Raw genomic sequence first — 18955 nt, 5'->3', positions numbered from 1 at the left:
GTACCTCATGTACCTGGATCCAAGAACCTTGTTGTGAAGCAATCAAGTGTTCTGATACAGCAAACCACTTCCTGCTGCCTAGCCTTATTATTGAGCCCCTCCCCACTCTTTACTAGTTCCCATGGATATCCCAGTAACGATTGAAGAAAAGTAAGTTTTTTAGGCCAGCTTAGCTAGCTAGCTAGATCTAACTGGTATAAAGTTATTGTAACTATCACTATTAAGCTGTAGATAGCTGCAGTAAGTGTAGCTTCCTTCTAGCCAGCCTGGCAGTGATGGTTGAACTATCTACTTGAGCTTCTCTGAGTCTGTATAGGGTGCTGGAGCACCAGAGTCTGGATGGGGGTGCTGGAGCACCCTAAGCACCACCCTGTGTACGCCCCTGATTAGGTACGTGTGTATAATGTGTAGTTATGCAGTGCAATGAGTTGACTGTGTACTATTGAATGTACAGTACAAAGAATGGGAACCTAGCATGCTTACTAGTCTGTATGTACATGCACTTGTATACAAGGTATGCTTCAATGTATGCAGTTTAGGTGTGTACAGGGAAACGTGTGTCAATTGAGAACACTAGCTCACAATATTTGTACATGACATTGTACAGTACGTGTACCAGACCCTTCATCACACTACCAGTTTGAATGTGTCCATGTGTTGTTTATCCTGGCTACAGGACACTGCCGAGGGTAGCACTTCAGTGCTCTAGTTCTAATTGTAGATTGACTGATCGATTTGTCTTCTGTACTATTGTTTGATTTTTCCGCCCCTCATCTTTTCCGGCCCCCAGTTATGCGGCCATTTTTCAGCCCGGCCAAGTGTTGAGGAGACAAGAAGAGGCACTGAGAATGGAGGTAGAGGTACAGAGTACATTAGCTGGAAAATGCATTTGTGTCATACTTTGTAGAGTTCCTTAAAGTCATTCAAGGTCAGCTATAGTGTGTCCTATTTGAGGTGTGCAATGTACAATCATGTACGACCCCCCCCCCCCCACACACACACACACACACCTTTAGGCGTACTATGCTGCTAAGAAGGCCACTCAGTGTGACTATGACCGTGTGACTCTTTAACCCCTCAGTTCCATTAGGATAACTGGGGGCCGGAAAAGATAAGCCTACTATGCTGCTAAGAAAGAGAGGGGCCTCACGTAAACTGGCCACTCAGTGTGACTATGATCATGTGACTCTTTAACCCCTCAGTTCCCGAGCCCCACCCCTCACTGTCTGACTCGGAAGAGGAGATAGACTTTGTATTCTGGGAGAAGGCGTCCACCCTACCCTCGGACAAGACCCCAACCAAGGACCTGAACTTGTTATGAGACTGTTAAATATTATTTTGTCTGTTTTTGTACTATTTTCTGGCAATGTAATTATGTATGTACCACTTCATGTCATCATAATAACTATAATTATATGCGATAAAATTCTGTTGCAACTTAATTTTCTCAACATAATAAAAAGAATATCAATATCGTTATAAACTCATCGCACAATTAAAGAGAAACAATTAACAAAATAACTAATTAGCACTTATAGAGAAGAAATCAACAGTTTGAATAAAATTATAATTAATTGTCCATCCTCCGTTAAAATAAGTTCGAATAAAAATAAACGAAATATGCGAACTTAATTAGAAAACTTTTTTCAAAAAGATTGTTAACAATGCACAACATATTACAATAACTAATTAATCGCTTATACAAAAGAAATCAACTGTTTCAAGATAATTACCAAATGGTTTTGTCTTTCCTCCGGCTACAATAACCTCTCCACTAGGAAGTACTGAGCATGTGCAGTTGTGTCGTGCAGTAGGCAGGTCTCCCACTTTCACCCACCTCCTGGTGTCAGGCTGGTAGAGGTGGATCGATGAACTTGGGTTGACACTGTCGTCCTGTCCACCAACGGCTAATAGTGACCTCCCAATACTGAGAGGAACTGACCACACGAGTGGTGCTTCCTGTAAGGTCTGCCAGAGAGTGGGTGTGTCCAGGTTCGAATGGGCCTTTGCAATGAGTTCATTGAGGTCGACGTGGTGCACTGTCTTGGTTATCCCAGTGTGATCCCACCCTCCCATTAGGTAGAGGGTGTTTCCTATGAGAGTCGATTTCAGTATTGATCGTGGGTTAGGTAGTGACTGAGCAATGTACCATCTTCTTGATGCCACGTCCAACACCTCCACAGAGGAGAGGGTACGTCCTTTATCATCATCCCCACCAGCTACAATGATGTGGTTGTTGAAGGAGACAGCTGTTGAGAAAGAACGAGCAATGTTCATTGGTGGGTACGGGTGAGTCCATTCCCCTGACTCAAACACTGCAAGCTGATTGGTGGGTTGGTTGTTTCTTGGATCATTTCCTCCCACCAGCACTAGTCGATTAGCGAGTGATGTCATAGCGAAGTACTTGGCAGTGTACTCTGGTAGTTTGGTCCATTGATCTTGCTCGAGCTTCATCACTGTACACATGTCACGATCATTGACTGCAGTACCTCCACCAACATACACCGTGTCACTGATAACAACACTCTGTACCGAGGTACCCATCTTGATTGGCATGTCTTTTCCTCTTCTCCATTTCAGAGTGAGTGGAGGTCTCAACTCTCTGGGAGGGGGACCCTGAATAATGAATGAGTGTAATTAGGATAGTGTCTACTAACAAGCGAGTGTTACTTGTAGCAATAATTGCATGCACACTAAATCACTTTCTCTAATTAGCTTAAGAGGCCACGCCCACCAGTCTAATAGAATGTACAGTACGATTATAAGAGATCAAAGCTTCTACTATAGCTCTGCAATAATATAATGGTGCATTTTGTCTAACCTGTCTCTGCTGTTGAATGATGGCGTCTCTCCTGACCAGCTCAGCATCTTTGTGCTCAGTCTGTCCCCCGTGTGCCTGTACAGGGGAACGTTGGTGGAAATCAAACACAGACGTGAATATCATTAATGAAAATTCTACAACAGAACGAGACAATCTTCACTAAAGGAAGTACATAATTATAGGCACACTCAAACGGATGTGTAGTTACGGCTTAACACATGAGACAGCATCCATGCATGTTAAGGTACAATACTATTGTTGCTGTGGGAATCTCATTATCACACTACATGTACGCACCTTCTTGACTGGTTGAGTGTCCTTTGACTCCCTCTTTGTTGCTTCCACTGGGTTCGAGCCACTTGTCAGGTCAACATCTGCAGCTAAGTTATTATCTGGTTGAGTGTCCTTCCGAGGTTGTATCTGTAGAGATTTCACTAGATGATCAATTTCTCTGGGTTGAACTTCAAACTGTTCTTGTTGAGGAGTGGTCACTTCTTCTAGTCCACAAACTTGCTCAGCTTGAAGCCGATCGATAGATGCTTGTGAATGAGTGTCTTTCTCAGATACTTGATGTAAAAGTTGATTTACTTGAGTGTCCTTGGACTCCCTCTTTGTTGCCTCCACTGTGTCAGAGTGGCTTGTCAGTGAAGCATCTAAAGTAAAAGTTAAATCTTCAATAAGGAACTTTTTCCGAATAAAATTTCGGAATCGTACAACACACAATTGACTCACAAATTATTTGCGGTAAAATGTAAAACACATTAATTATTTAATTGACTCACAGATGTCCCTGGCAGATGGTCTCCTCCTCATGTCTTCTTGCAAGCAACTGTTGATAAGCTTCCTCAACCTGTGTGTGTGAGGGATCTGAGCAACATGGAATGATCGATCTTCCACAGATTTGACCGTCTTCAGCTTCTGAACAATCTGTACCATAATCGCCCCAAGGGAAAAAACATCTACGCTATTATCGTAATTCTCCTTATCCAATCGAATAGCCTCGAGAGGTAGATACCCCATACGGTGACCAATGGCTGTGAGGGTGTGGCTAAGCTTGGAGGGATCGTATAGCCGTGACATACCAAAGTCGGAAATTTTTGCGATAGGCACTGGCTGTGTTAGCTTCAGCAAGACGTTATCGCCACAGAGGTCACGGTGGATAATCTTCTTGCTATGAATGTAGGCTAGACCACAAGCCATGTCTTTGGAGAGGCTAATTTCACATTCACTAGTGAGGGACTCTTTATCAAGGCTGGAGAAATAGGATCTCAGATTGCAATCCATCAGCTCAACAACGAGGATTGTACCACCTGATTTGGGGTGCTTAGTAGTCGACAAATACAGAACAACGTTTGGGTGCTGGAGTGACTGGAGATACTCACACTCACGATCAAATGCTTTGCTGGCTTCTTCACTTTTGCCGGTTGGGAAACCTGTCTGCATTTCTACAGCCTCGTAAATTAGAAGTTTGACTGCACAAATCTCGCCCCTGTAGCTGCCTTTGAAGACTGCTCCAAATGCACCTTTACCTAGTAGCTCGTCAAGGAAAACAGTTAAATCATCGTTGATCAACTGGTGATTTTCGTCAACTGTAAAAACATTGTGTGTGTGTGTGTGTGTTTATGAGGGGGACCCAGGTGAATATTATAGTAGCTTGCTAATAAACTAAGCATCATGTGTGAGATATGCATTCCTGTGCTGAACTAGTGCTTACCCTCTGACTTCACATCAGTAGGATTGCTTGCATCAGTAGACTGTAGATGATCTTTCTCGATGGTATTAGCTATGCCAACGTGGCCTACAATGGGACTGGACAAAGCTTTGACAACATCTTCCCAGCGTCTCTCACCACCTTTCAGCCATTCTTTCAAACCCTCACGATAGCAGTCATCAGGATCATCTCTCCATTTTGTACCAATGCTGTCGATGGTATCCGAGGGTATTTTAAGAACTAGCAAGAAGTTTCTCCACTTGATTCGAGCATCAAACGTAGCTATGTATAGATCTCCTAGATCTGCTATTGTGAGATAGTCAGACATCTTCTCTGTAGAGTGTGGAATAAGATAAACAATGATATGAAGGTACATGTAATTATGTATCAATATTTGGTGTGTGCAAATTATATCATTAAAACCATGTACCGTAGATCTATATGCAGAAAATAAAACAGTGCTGTCTGCACTTACTGATAATAATCCAGAGCTACAGTATCTTCACAGCTTGATACCAGGCACGATACAGAAATACAGGACAACAGCTAGCTCAGCTACAACGAGACCCTCCCTCTTTCTCTGCAGAATAAACAATAGCTGTCACGTGCGATAACATTGCTAAACCACATGGCTGGTCTTTCACTTCCATAGCTAGCTAGCTAGAGAGAAGAAGAAATTGCGCTGTCAATCTTGAAGCTCTGAGCAAGTGGTCAAACTATTTGTCTGTATTGGTGGAGGCTGAAGACATGAGTCCATGGACAGGGACTACTGAGGAACCTTCATCAAGAACATTAACAAGGTACAGTTATTCATAAATAATATTAAATTACAAAGCGAGAGGTCATTTCTTTTTGGAGGTTTATAAAAATTCCTGGTGTCGCATATTTAGAGGGTCGCATCTAATTGGAGGTTACTCTACTATCCTCGATTATAGGATGCTTAAAATTATATTTTTTCTAGCGGCCTGGAATCGAGGGTGTGGTTTGACCTCTATTTAGGACGCGACATAAAAAACAATTGTCACACGCAGCAGTCGCTACTTTTAGAGGTCAGAAAATTACCTAAGATCGAGGGTGTCGCATATTTGGAGGGTGGCCTTAAATTGAACAAGTACGGTACTTGTGTATAATGTGTAGTTGGTTATAATGTGGACCCTAACTTTGGTCTTGTGCATGATACCCAGGTATGTACCCACACAGAGTTCACACCAAGTAACATAAAAGCAAACACTTAAAAACTGTTTTAATACAGAGATACTACACGTAGGGACAGAGCCGACCGACGTGGAGACGGTTACTATCGCTACTGAAGAGGTGGTACCCAGTTCACAGTTTGAGATACAGATAAGTCAGAGTGATGATGGGGAGAGTGTGGAACAGCTACAGGCCAGTGACTTGGGCCCTAACTTTGGCCTTGTGCATGATACCCAGGTAACACACACACACACAGTTCACACCAAGTAACATATAAAAACTTAGCACTTAAAAACTAGCACTTAAAACGCCTTTTAAAAGTATCTGGCTTCTAAGACGTTTCGTTTTGTACTATTTTCGCTTTCGTATTACATGGTTAGAATTTGCATGATGGTAACTACCTCCCAAATAACGAACACACACACATACACACACACACACACACACACACACACACACACACACACACACACACACACACTTGTTGTTCCTGCCCACTCACACAGGAGGTCCACACGCTCACTAGCGATGATGGTTTGCCCTCTGACATGACCTCTGAGGATGGCTCCACCCTCAACGCTATAGGCCACGCCCTCATCCAGATGCAGCAAGGTGGACAGACCACCCCCTCATCTCAGTTCCTCATCACTAGGAGCACCTCTTCTGGTTCAGAGTCTGGCCAAAATGGTGAGTAATGGAGGCCAAATTTATCAGTGTGACGATACATTTTTTGGGGCAAATCCAAAAGTTATATATAGGCTTCGATAAGTTGTCCAAGTGCTTGTACATACTAATTACATGTAGAACCATGAGTATTATTGCTAATGTTTGAGGTTTCTTGGAAGTGGTGTTGAAAAATGTTAATAGTCAGTTTTTATTATGTTGTTGTGTGTGTTCAGGTCCTCTGTATGTGATGATCCCACCATCCAGTAGTGCTGAGATACTGCATGCAATGGGTCGACCTATAGCACCCAAGATGAGCGGGATATCAACTATGGATTATCACACGGCCGACCCCATCGTTCAAATGCAGTTGTGAGTCCACAGTTCACGTGATTGCCTACCTCTGCATAACATGTATGACAGTATGTTAGGGAAAGCATCATTCTTGCTACATACCGTATTACTAGAATATTTTGCTGTTGGTGAAAACCTTTGCGAATCAGCCAAATCGGCAACCCTTTGCGATCTAACTATTTCGTTCTGGCAAAAATTCGCATATGCTCGCTGTAATACGGTATCTGTGAGGAGTGTTGTTATTATGGTGGTTGGTTTGCAGGTCTGGGGATATGGCCGCCAACAGGGAAGCTCAGAGGAAGGCTACACACAATGAAGGTGCTGCAAATTCAATACTGAAAGTTATAGTGTACAACAGATGTACATGTACGTACGTGGTCATAATCAAATAGAAGCATTTCCCACAAAATACAAATTTGCCACTTCTAAAACTAATAACTTATTTGCTGTGTGGGGGCTATCCATCCATGCTGTAAAGGTCTAAGTATGCCTTGATTTTAATTTTATACTGTACAGTAGGTGTACGCGTGTGTGTGTGTGTGTGTGTGAGGTCAAGATTCATTCATTTTGCCAATTGGCTCAGCTTCATTGTACATGCCCTAAACACGATAATTATCGGTTGTTGTTGTTCTTCCCACGCCCAGTTGAGCGTCGGCGTCGGGACAGGATCAACGAGCTCATCAAGGTACTGGCTCAGATAGTGCCTGCTTGTCAGAAGAAAGACGCAACTACTGGTTCCATTGTCGGGGTGAGTGTGTGTGTCTGTGAGTGTGTGTACTAAAGTACTATTGGAAAAGCCATCGAAATATCTACTAACTTGGTTTTCGCAGTCCTTCATTTTTCAGTTATAATTTTGTTTCTATTAGAAAAGTACTAGCCCTCGAAATGTCTGGTTTTTTTAAGCCTAAATTGCTAAGCATGCATTAGTGTAGAGCCCAGTGTTATGTTAGTTACTAGTAGCATAGAATCCAGCAGAGGCCATCGTATATAACACATGATTGTAGTTGCACATAATATTAATATGCTAATAGTTAAGCATGTTTTTTTTGTATCTCCACGTACATGTCTCACCCTCACGTCATGTTTCCCTGACTGCAGTATGTGTACAGCAAGGGAACGGTACTGGACAAGACAGTCGACTACTTGAAAGAGCTTGTGTTTCAAAACGAACAACTCACAGCCAGTGCCAAAATCGCAGAGAAATCAACCAACGCTTTAGCAATGCTTCAAAACCAGATCCAAGTCCTAGAGAAAGAGAACGCATTTCTTCGAGCACAGATTATCCAGTTTGGAATCGATGCAGCTGCTTCCTCTGGTCAAAAGCAACCTAACCAGCAACTTCTAAACTCTCCTCTGGCCCAGAGTCTCCTCAACACAGTAGTGACCCACTCACCACCGACCACTTCTGTCTCCCCTCCACAACAATCCACACAACAAACTAACAATGTAGCAGCACAGCAACTACTACTATCCCTGGCGCAGAACCTCACCAACAGCCCTCTGTTGACCTCACTGGCACACAACCAAACACCAAGTTCTATCTCATCCCTACAACAACTAGGTGGCATTGTCTCCAGCCTGACACCTTCGCAAGCACAACCTATGCACTTGTCAGCTTCGTCACAATTCTCTCCTCTCTTACAATCATCGCTGCCGACTGGAGCCTCTAATCCAAACACACCACTCTTAAGCTCACTCGTACAAACTCTATCCTCTATTGCGAGCACGACCACTTCTCCGTCCACTCCTGTACCGAAATCCTCCATGCTGTCACAAGCCAACAACAATGGCGGTGGTGGTGGTGGTGGTGGTCTCTCTGCCGCGGCTGCTGCTAGTCTGCTCAACACTCTGATTCTGGCTCAGAATGTGCTCACAAGCAACTCAAGTGCTGGTAGCCCCGGGCAAGATTCAATGTCTATGGAAACGGTGGACCAATCCTCTCAACAGTAGTGTACAGTATATTATAATTGTGGACTGTTTATACTGTTCTAGTTTTAACGTGTGTTTTTTAGTAATCTCTCCTTCACTTACTATAGCTACATTGTCAGTATTATTATGTATACATAGTTTTTATACATGATATTTGTGTGGAGCTCTTTGAGAAGAATATTGTAGCAAAGCCCATTTATATGTAACCACGCCCATTATAATTATGTGCAGCCTAGCCTCCATCTCAAGCCGCACTTCCTCGAAAGTTGGCCTGGTAATCGACTGCTTGTGCATGAGCTAACCATTAGCTGGCATTGAGAAGAACCTTCATCAAGAACAAGGTACGTGTGTATAATGTGTAGTTATGCAGTGCAATGAGTTAACTGTGTAGTATTGAATGTACAGTACAAAGAATGGGAACCTAGCATGCTTACTAGTCTGTATGTACATGCACTTGTATACAAGGTATGCTTCAATGTATGCAGTTTAGGTGTGTACAGGGAAACGTGTGTCAATTGAGAACACTAGCTCACAATATTTGTACATGACATTGTACAGTACGTGTACCAGACCCTTCATCACACTACCAGTTTGAATGTGTCCATGTGTTGTTTATCCTGGCTACAGGACACTGCCGAGGGTAGCACTTCAGTGCTCTAGTTCTAATTGTAGATTGACTGATCGATTTGTCTTCTGTACTATTGTTTGATTTTTCCGCCCCTCATCTTTTCCGGCCCCCAGTTATGCGGCCATTTTTCAGCCCGGCCAAGTGTTGAGGAGACAAGAAGAGGCACTGAGAATGGAGGTAGAGGTACAGAGTACATTAGCTGGAAAATGTATTTGTGTCATACTTTGTAGAGTCCCTTAAAGTCATTCAAGGTCAGCTATAGTGTGTCCTATTTGAGGTGTGCAATGTACAATCATGTACGACCCCCCCCCCACACACACACACACACACCTTTAGGCGTACTATGCTGCTAAGAAGGCCACTCAGTGTGACTATGACCGTGTGACTCTTTAACCCCTCAGTTCCATTAGGATAACTGGGGGCCGGAAAAGATAAGCCTACTATGCTGCTAAGAAAGAGAGGGGCCTCACGTAAACTGGCCACTCAGTGTGACTATGATCATGTGACTCTTTAACCCCTCAGTTCCCGAGCCCCACCCCTCACTGTCTGACTCGGAAGAGGAGATAGACTTTGTATTCTAGGAGAAGGCGTCCACCCTACCCTCGGACAAGACCCCAACCAAGGACCTGAACTTGTTATGAGACTGTTAAATATTATTTTGTCTGTTTTTGTACTATTTTCTGGCAATGTAATTATGTATGTACCACTTCATGTCATCATAATAACTATAATTATATGCGATAAAATTCTGTTGCAACTTAATTGTCTCAACATAATAAAAAGAATATCAATATCGTTATAAACTCATCGCACAATTAAAGAGAAACAATTAACAAAATAACTAATTAGCACTTATAGAGAAGAAATCAACAGTTTGAGTATTGGTAAGTGCATCTGTCTGTCCTCCGGCTACAATGACCTCTCCACTAGGAAGTACTGAGCATGTGCAGTTGAGTCGTGCAGTAGGCAGGTCTCCCACTTTCACCCACCTCCTGGTGTCAGGCTGGTAGAGGTGGATCAATGAACTTGGGTTGACATTGTCGTCCCATCCACCAACGGCTAATAGTGACCTCCCAATACTGAGAGGAGCTGACCGCACGAGTGGTACTTCCTGTAAGGTCTGCCAGAGAGTGGGTGTGTCCAGGTTCGAATGGGCCTTTGCAACGAGTTCAGTGAGGTCGACGTGGTACACTGTCTTGGTTGCACTCAGAGTGTGATTGTACCCTCCCATTAGGTAGAGGGTGTTTCCTATGAGAGTCGATTTCAGTACTGATCGTGGGTTAGGTAGTGACTGAGCAATGTACCATCTTCTTGATGCCACGTCCAACACCTCCACAGAGGAGAGGGCACGTACTTTATCATCACACCCACCAGCTACAATGATGTGGTTGTTGAAGGAGACAGCTGTTGAGGAATAACGAGCAATGTTCATTGGTGGGTACGGGTGAGTCCATTCCCCTGATTCAAACACTGCAAGTTGATTGGTGGGTTTTTTGTTTCTTGAATCATGTCCTCCCACCAGCACTAGTCGATTAGCGAGTGATGTCATAGCGAACCTATAGGCAGTGTACTCTGGTAGTTTGGTCCATTGATCTTGCTCGAGCTTCATCACTGTACACTTGTCACGATCACCGTATGCAATCCCTCCACCAACATACACTGTGTCACCGATAACAACACTCTGTACCGAGAAGCTCATCTTGATTGGCATGTATTTTCCTATTCTCCATTTCAGAGTGAGTGGAGGTCTCAACTCTCTGGGAGGGGGACCCTGAAAAATGAATGAGTGTAATTAGGATAGTGTCTACTAACAAGCGAGTGTTACTTGTAGCAATAATTGCATGCACACTAAATCACTTTCTCTAATTAGCTTAAGAGGCCACGCCCACCAGTCTAATAGAATGTACAGTACGATTATAAGAGATCAAAGCTTCTACTATAGCTCTGCAATAATATAATGGTGCATTTTGTGTCACCAGTCTCTGCTGTTGAATGATGGCGTCTCTCCTGACCAGCTCAGCATCTTTGTGCTCAGTCTGTCCCCCGTGTGCCTGTACAGGGGAACGTTGGTGGAAATCAAACACAGACGTGAATATCATTAATGAAAATTCTACAACAGAACGAGACAATCTTCACTAAAGGAAGTACATAATTATAGGCACACTCAAACGGATGTGTAGTTACGGCTTAACACATGAGACAGCATCCATGCATGTTAAGGTACAATACTATTGTTGCTGTGGGAATCTCATTATCACACTACATGTACGCACCTTCTTGACTGGTTGAGGGTCCTTTGACTCCCTCTTTGTTTCCTCCACTGGGTCCGAGCCACTTGTCAGGTCAACATCTGCAGTCAAGTTATTATCTGGTTGAGTGTCCACCCGAGGTTGTATCTGTAGAAACTTCACTAGATGATCAATTTCTCTGGGTTGAACTTCAAACTGTTCTTGTTGAGGAGTGGTCACTTCTTCTAGTCCACAAACTTGCTCAGCTTGAAGCCGATCGATAGATGCTTGTGAATGGGTGTCTTTCTCAGATACTTGATGTAAAAGTTGATTTACTTGAGTGTCCTTGAACTCCCTCTTTGTTGCCTCCACTGTGTCAGAGTCGCTTGTCAGTGAAGAATCTAAAGTAAAAGTTAAATCTTCAATAAGGAACTTTTTCCAAACAAAATGTCGGAATCGTAGACTCATAAATTATTTGCGGTAAAATGTACAACACATGTATTTAATTGACTCACAGATGTCCCTGGCAGATGGTCTCCTCCTCATGTCTTCTTGCAAGCAACTGTCGATAAGCTTCCTCAACCTGTGTGTGTGAGGGATCTGAGCAACATGGAATGATCGATCTTCCACAGATTTGACCGTCTTCAGCTTCTGAACAATCTGTACCATAATCACCCCAAGGGAAAAAACATCGACGCTATTATCGTAATTCTCCTTATCCAATCGAATAGCCTCGAGAGGTAGATACCCCATACGGTGACCAATGGCTGTGAGGGTGTGGCTAAGCTTGGAGGGATCGTATAGCCGTGACATACCAAAGTCGGAAATTTTTGCGATAGGCACTGGCTGTGTTAGCTTCAGCAAGACGTTATCGCCACAGAGGTCACGGTGGATAATCTTCTTGCTATGAATGTAGGCCAGACCACAAGCCATGTCTTTGGAGAGGCTAATTTCACATTCGCTAGTGAGGGACTCTTCACCAAGGCTGGAGAAATAGGATCTCAGATTGCAATCCATCAGCTCAACAACGAGGATTGTACCACCTGATTTGGGATGCTTGGCAGTCGACAAATACAGAACAACGTTTGGGTGCTGGAGTGACTGGAGAAACTCACACTCACGATCAAATGCTTTGCTGGCTTCTTCACTTTTGCCGGTTGGGAAACCTGTCTGTATCTCTACAGCCTCGTAAATTAGAAGTTTGACTGCACAAATCTTGCCACTGTAGCTGCCTTTGAAGACTGCTCCAAATGCACCTTTACCTAGTAGTTCGTCTAGGAAAACAGTTAAATCATCATTGATCTTCTGGTGATTTTCGTCAACTGTAAAAACATTGTGTGTGTGTGTGTGTGTGTGTGTTTATGAGAGGGACCCGGGTGAATATTATAGAAGCTAGCTAATAAACTAAGCATCATGTATGAGATATGCATCCCTGTGCTGAACTAGTGCTTACCCTCTGACTTCACATCAGTAGGATTGCTTGCATCAGTAGACTGTAGATGATCTTTCTCGATTTTTGAGGCCACGCCCACTTCCGGTACCACACCCTCTTGATTGGGGCACACCTACTGTTATTGACTATTGTCAGGAGTACATGAATATTCATGTACTCCTGCTATTGTTCATGACTTTTTTACATGTTTGTGAGAAGCTAGCTAGCTAGCTATAGACGTAACATATATACTAGGCATGCAGGTGCCAATTGTGTATTGCTAGTCTAGCTGAGCAACAATTAAATGTCATTTACCTGAGAGGTTTCATGTGGCTGAGATTGTTCTAAACTTGTACACTTCCTGAATAAAGTTGTGCTTAGAGCTGAGTCTCAGAATACTGGAGCATTCAGGATTGATACTAGATCTAGAACTTAAGTCTTGGTCTTCTTTGTTTGAGGTAGCTAGCTAGCTGAGACTAACTAGCTGAGACAAAGCCAAAGTGAAACGCTTCACGGTGCTGCTCTGATTATTGATTTGCAGCCACGTGTGAAAAGATGGGCAGGGCTGCATGATTTCAATTATAGGGAGCCCTGCCCAATTTTCTCAGCAGCTCCTGGGGGGGGGGGGGTTTCTGGGCAACCAGGAAACAATGGTAGCTACGCCCCTGTGCGTCACTGTTGCAGGCAAACAGTAGACTGGTCAAACTCCGTGTTGAGACTTGTGTTGCACAGTCAGCATATCAGAAAATATTTTAAGTGGCTGCGGTTTTCGTGACGTCAGTATACTGCATGTGATACGTAGAGTTTTCTAGTGAAACGTCACTATCATTGATCTTGCGGTAACCGCATGCGGTTAGTTGCCACAAATATCGTGGCAAACCTTACACGAGTCTCTACACGGAGTTTGACCAGTCCCTTTCTCAAGGGCTGGCTGGCGAGTCTAGTGCAGTAGTAGTAGTAGCAGTGCAGGCAGGATTAGACTAGATTAAAAAGTTGGTGGAAAGAATAACTGACCGTTTGGACGTCACCTGGCTGCCAGACTTTCATCTGGACTCTTCCCCCTGAGTAGCTGGCCTTTCTCTAAGCCACAAAACTGAGCAAGAAGCTGAAGAAGCAGCTAGACAGAGACATGTACCTAGCCTTGAGAATTGGGAGGCGTGGCTCAACTAGTTAGCCCAGCCCAGAGGAATTGTTACCGTGGGTACTGAACAACCGTAGAAGTAGGGCTACCCCTGGCTTTACTGAATTAACTAGCTGTGTCTGCTGTCTAGTTGGACCAGATTTAGCTAGATAATGGGGTAGAGAATAGTTGAGCGGTGCTGTGTGTAGCTTGAACTGTACTGGCTGGCAAGAATCTAGTAAGCACCCTATGCACTGATAACTCGTCAGAATGGAGGGTATGTTCTAGGGATCTGGACAGCTGTACATCCAAAGGAGCCAGGGAGTGCCAATCATCTTCTCCCAGTCTCTGACACGCTAAACAAAAGGAGCTAGAACTGGGAGTCCCAGCTAGAATTGCTAGCCTGATCTAGAATGACATGGAGGCGTGGTGAGGCGGGATCCACACTAATTGATCGACCTAAAGACGCTCCTGTTCCAGATTTCAAGAATGGCAAGGAAAGGGATATGCCACCTGACCCACAGCAGAGGAGGGAGGACACGATTAACCTTAGCTCTAATTAGCTAATTATCGCGACCTTTTAATTACATTCTTTGAACATTCATCTTTTCTTTCAGTATGAAAGTATGAAAGACTAGAGTAGAGTAGACTATACTGCTGTAATAATTAATCAAGTGGGTCTGTTCTGAACTCAAGAAAAAAAACTGAGCTAAATTTAGATATTTAGTCTCTTTAGTCTTTACTAGGTAAGCCCTCGTCTACGATGTCTCCACGCTTGATTCTGGCTTACTATCTACGATGCTAACAGCTTTTATTTAGAGTTTGCAATGCGTAGGCATGCTGTAGCTTTTTGCTAGTCTCGAATACCCGCCTCAACCTAAAAGCTTGAGTCTGGTCCAACTCACATATGAACTTTGTTCTGCACAGTCAGCAAAGTTAAGTGGACTACACGCCCACAAGCATAGTGATAAAGCCACAAGCCACCGCATGTTAGGGACAGAACATACACAGAGGGCTATATCAGACAGTGTATCAATTAAGGCTAGGAGTTGAAAGCCTACGAGAAAAACACTGAGCTTGAAGCCATCATTGCACAGAGCTAGAGGGCCATGAAACCATGGTCGACGGTCACATTCACATAAATGAGCATTTAGGCTGTAATTTCGACAAGGTGTTCCAAAGGTCCTGTTGCTAGTCTGGAGAGTTCTAGTATCATATCCTTACAACTCTCTCCATGAATTTTCCTACGTCGCCTTCTGCATGTCTGGGGCTAATTCTTTCTACTAGTAACAATCCATGCTGCTGTGGCGGTTAGCTATAATGATATTCATGTAGACTATAATTTTATTCATGTTCCACACCCACTTGTGGCCAATTAAATGTCCAAGAAATTCCTGGACACACTTGAACCAAACCACAATGTGAGTTTGACCAGACTCAAGCTTTTAGGTTGAGGCGGGTATTCGAAGAAAAACAGAAATTGTGCAGTCAGTTTTGAAGCTCTGAGCGCGCGAGCAAAGCGCAAGTGATCAAACTATATGTCTGTATTGGTGAAGGCTGAAGACATTAGTCCATGGACAGGGACTACTGAGGAACCTTCATCAAGAACAAGGTAATGTACTTATTCGTAAATAATTACAAAGCGAGATGTCATTTCTTTTGGAGGTTGAGAAAAATTCCTGGTGTCGCATATTTAGAGGGTCGCATCTAATTGGAGGTTACTCTACTATCCTCGATTACAGGCTGCTTAAAATTATATTGTTTCTAGCGGCCTGGAATCGAGGCTGTGGTTTCACCACTATTTAGGATGCAACATAAAAAAATAATTGTCACACGCAGCAGTCGCTACTTTTAGAGGTCAGAAAATTACCTAAGATCGAGGGTGTCGCATATTTGGAGGGTCACCTTAAATTGAACAAGTACGGTACTTGTGTATAATGTGTAGTTGGTTATGATGTGGACCCTAACTTTGGTCTTGTGCATGATACCCAGGTATGTACCCACACAGAGTTCACACCAAGTAACATAAAAACAAACACTTAAAAACTGTTTTAATACAGAGATACTACACGTAGGGACAGAGCCGACCGACGTGGAGACGGTTACTATCGCTACTGAAGAGGTGGTACCCAGTTCACAGTTTGAGATAGAGATAAGTCAGAGTGATGATGGGGAGAGTGTGGAGCAGCTACAGGCCAGTGACTTGGGCCCTAACTTTGGCCTTGTGCATGATACCCAGGTAACACACACACACAGTTCACACCAAGTAATATACAAAAACTAGCGCTTAAAAACGCTTTTTTAAAGGTATTATCCGGCTTCTAAGACGTTTTGTGAGCAATCAACATTCCATTTTGAAATGACTTCATGACAAGAGTACTCAGACGGTGGTTCCAAAAGAACGGCGGCTGATTCATGAGACTAGTGCATGATACCCAGGTAACACACACACACAGTTCACACCAAGTAACATAATTATAAAAACTAGCACTTAAAAACGCTTTTTTAAAGGTATCCGGCTTCTAAGATGTTTCGTTTTCGTATTATTTTCGCATTCGTATTACATTGGTAGAATTTGCATGATGGTAACTACCTCCCAAATAACGAACACACACACACACACACACACACACACACACTTGTTGTTCCTGCCCACTCACACAGGAGGTCCACACGCTAACTAGCGATGATAGTTTGCCCTCTGACATGACCTCTGAGGATGGCTCCACCCTCAACGCTATAGGCCACGCCCTCATCCAAATGCAGCATGGTGGACAGACCACCCCCTTTCAGAGTCTGGCCAAAAATTAATGGTGAATAAAGAAGGCCAAATTTATCAGTGTGACGATTGCTTTTTTGCCAAATCCAGAAGTTATAGTCCTCGATAAGTTATCCAAGTGCTTGTACATACTAATTACATGTAGAACCATGAGTATTATTGCTAATGTTTGAGGTTTCTTGGAAGTGGTGTTGAGTTTTTACTATGTTGTTGTGTGTGTTCAGGTCCTCTGTATGTGATGATCCCACCATCCAGTAGTGCTGAGATACTGCATGCAATGGGTCGACCTATAGCACCCAAGATGAGCGGGATATCAACTATGGATTATCACACGGCCGACCCCATCGTTCAAATGCAGTTGTGAGTACACAGTTCATGTGATTGCCTACCTCTGCATAACATGTATGACAGTGTGTGTTAGGGAAAGCATCATTCTTGCTACATACCGTATTACTAGAATATTTTGCTGTTGGTGAAAAACCTTTACCAATCAGCAACAAAGTTGATCCTTTGCGATTGTGCTAACTGCTAACTATTGCGTTCTGGCAATAATCGTGTGTATTTATAGTCATACTTTAGGTTTTGCGATTTTATTGTTGCGAATTGATCAACCCTCGCAAAATGTGCATATGCTTGCAAAACATTCTAGTAATACGGTAACTGTAAGGAGTGTTGTTATTATGGTGGTTGGTTTGCAGGTCTGGGGATATGGCCACCAACAGGGAAGCTCAGAGGAAGGCTACACACAATGAAGGTGATGCAAATTCAATACCGAAAGTTAGAGTGTACAATAGATGTACATGTACGTACGTGGTCATAATCACATTTCCCACAAAGTACAGTTACAAAGCTTTAACATCAAATCTGCCACTTTCAAAACTAATAACTTGTTGTGTAGAGGCTATCTAATGCTGTAAATGCATTATTGTCCATCTTAATTATTAATTATGCCTTGGTTTTTATACTGTACAGTTGGTGTACATGTGTGTGTGATGTCAAGGTTCATTCATTTTGCCAATTGGCTCAGCTTCATTGTACATGCCCTAAACACGATAATTACCAGTTGTTGTTGTTCTTCCCACGCCCAGTTGAGCGTCGGCGTCGGGACAGGATCATCGAGCTCATCAAGGTACTGGCTCAGATAGTGCCTGCTTGTCAGAAGAAAGACGCAACTACTGGTTCCATTGTCGGGGTGAGTGTGTGTGTCTGTGAGTGTGTGTACTAAAGTACTATTGAAAGCCATCGAAATAACTACTAACTTGGTTTTTTAAGCCTAATATTCCATATCTACTGCCATATATCTTCTAATTTATCGGACACTTCTAATTACCCTGGACACTCTTTTGGGCAATTTTCGTTGTTCTAATACAACGGACACTCCAGTACTTTAATATTACATTTGTTCCTAAATATCCGGACAATACCTTGAAAAGTTGAGTTACCATTCATAGACGGCAAGTAAGACTTAGAGTGCTGCAGTTAGATTGCTTTGAGTAGCTAGTTTTAGATAGTTAGTGCAACTATTCAGTCGCACACTGTTTTATTAAACTTAGCTAGCTCACATGCAGCTGCTTGCTTGTTCTAATTATTCCGGACACTCCGCATGCTCTATAAAAATCTGTTCCAATTATATCTGGACAATTATTATTTTTTGCTATCCAGTAACTTGGTTTTTAAGCCTAAATTTCCTATTATTGCTAAGCATGCACAGTGTATAGAGCACAGTGAATCCAGCAGAGTTCATTGTGTATACACATGTAGTTAGTTGGATATAAAATTAATGATCTATGATATTTTTTAATAGCAACTAAGCATGTTTTTTGTTATCTCCATGTACATGTCTCACCCTCATGTCATGTTTCCCTGACTGCAGTATATATGTGTACAGCAAGGGAACGGTACTGGACAAGACAGTGGACTACTTGAAAGAATAGGAACACAAGCATGAAAAAGCGCTCTGTGTACCTCTAGCTACTTCACGACAATCGAGATTATATTTTCTTTGTTTCCGATTGATACCTACTATCAGGGGGCATGTGATTCAGTAATGGGGGTAGTAGCTCTGAGATGTATGCTTTGGACACAATAAGTTTCCT

At 43.0% G+C, this 18955-nt stretch overlaps 4 protein-coding genes across 5 annotated transcripts in view; 2 read left to right on the top strand and 2 right to left on the bottom strand.

The window, feature by feature from the left end:
- The window catches only part of LOC135352266 (uncharacterized), a 43041-nt gene extending 24177 nt beyond the window's left edge, over positions 1-18864 (top strand). The window contains exons 3-5 of one of the 2 annotated variants that reach the window (XM_064551454.1): positions 17558-17613; positions 17948-18051; positions 18733-18864. In XM_064551454.1, coding sequence (XP_064407524.1) covers positions 17558-17613; positions 17948-18051; positions 18733-18807 — 235 coding nt within the window. In that variant the 3' untranslated portion in view covers positions 18808-18864. Of the gene's footprint in view, positions 1-6232; positions 6454-17557; positions 17614-17947; positions 18052-18732 lie in introns of those variants that run through there. The other variant, XR_010399691.1, reaches the window with a different exon arrangement.
- On the bottom strand, positions 1454-5109 carry LOC135352233 (uncharacterized). The gene is made up of 6 exons (XM_064551400.1): positions 5008-5109; positions 4536-4865; positions 3604-4410; positions 3119-3474; positions 2822-2896; positions 1454-2616 (listed from the first exon to the last, which is right to left on the bottom strand). Exons 2-6 carry the CDS (start codon positions 4858-4860, stop codon positions 1690-1692), a joined length of 2490 nt encoding a protein of 829 aa, XP_064407470.1. The 5' UTR covers positions 4861-4865; positions 5008-5109; the 3' UTR covers positions 1454-1689.
- LOC135352256 (helix-loop-helix protein 30-like) lies at positions 7001-8835 on the top strand. Its single transcript, XM_064551439.1, has 3 exons — positions 7001-7061; positions 7388-7491; positions 7842-8835. Exons 1-3 carry the CDS (start codon positions 7016-7018, stop codon positions 8691-8693), a joined length of 1002 nt encoding a protein of 333 aa, XP_064407509.1. The 5' UTR covers positions 7001-7015; the 3' UTR covers positions 8694-8835.
- The window catches only part of LOC135352243 (uncharacterized), a 30651-nt gene continuing 21774 nt past the window's right edge, over positions 10079-18955 (bottom strand). Inside the window, exons 4-5 of the mRNA XM_064551423.1 lie at positions 11277-11351; positions 10079-11071 (exon numbers count right to left, since the gene is read on the bottom strand). Coding sequence (XP_064407493.1) covers positions 10142-11071; positions 11277-11351 — 1005 coding nt within the window. The 3' untranslated portion in view covers positions 10079-10141. The remainder of the gene's footprint in view (positions 11072-11276; positions 11352-18955) is intronic.

This window comes from Halichondria panicea, chromosome 1 (assembly GCF_963675165.1).
Source record: "Halichondria panicea chromosome 1, odHalPani1.1, whole genome shotgun sequence".
NCBI classification, from domain to species: domain Eukaryota; kingdom Metazoa; phylum Porifera; class Demospongiae; order Suberitida; family Halichondriidae; genus Halichondria; species Halichondria panicea.
The sequence above is the reverse complement of the archived record's forward strand: the minus strand, read 5'-3'. Positions and strand labels throughout refer to the sequence as shown.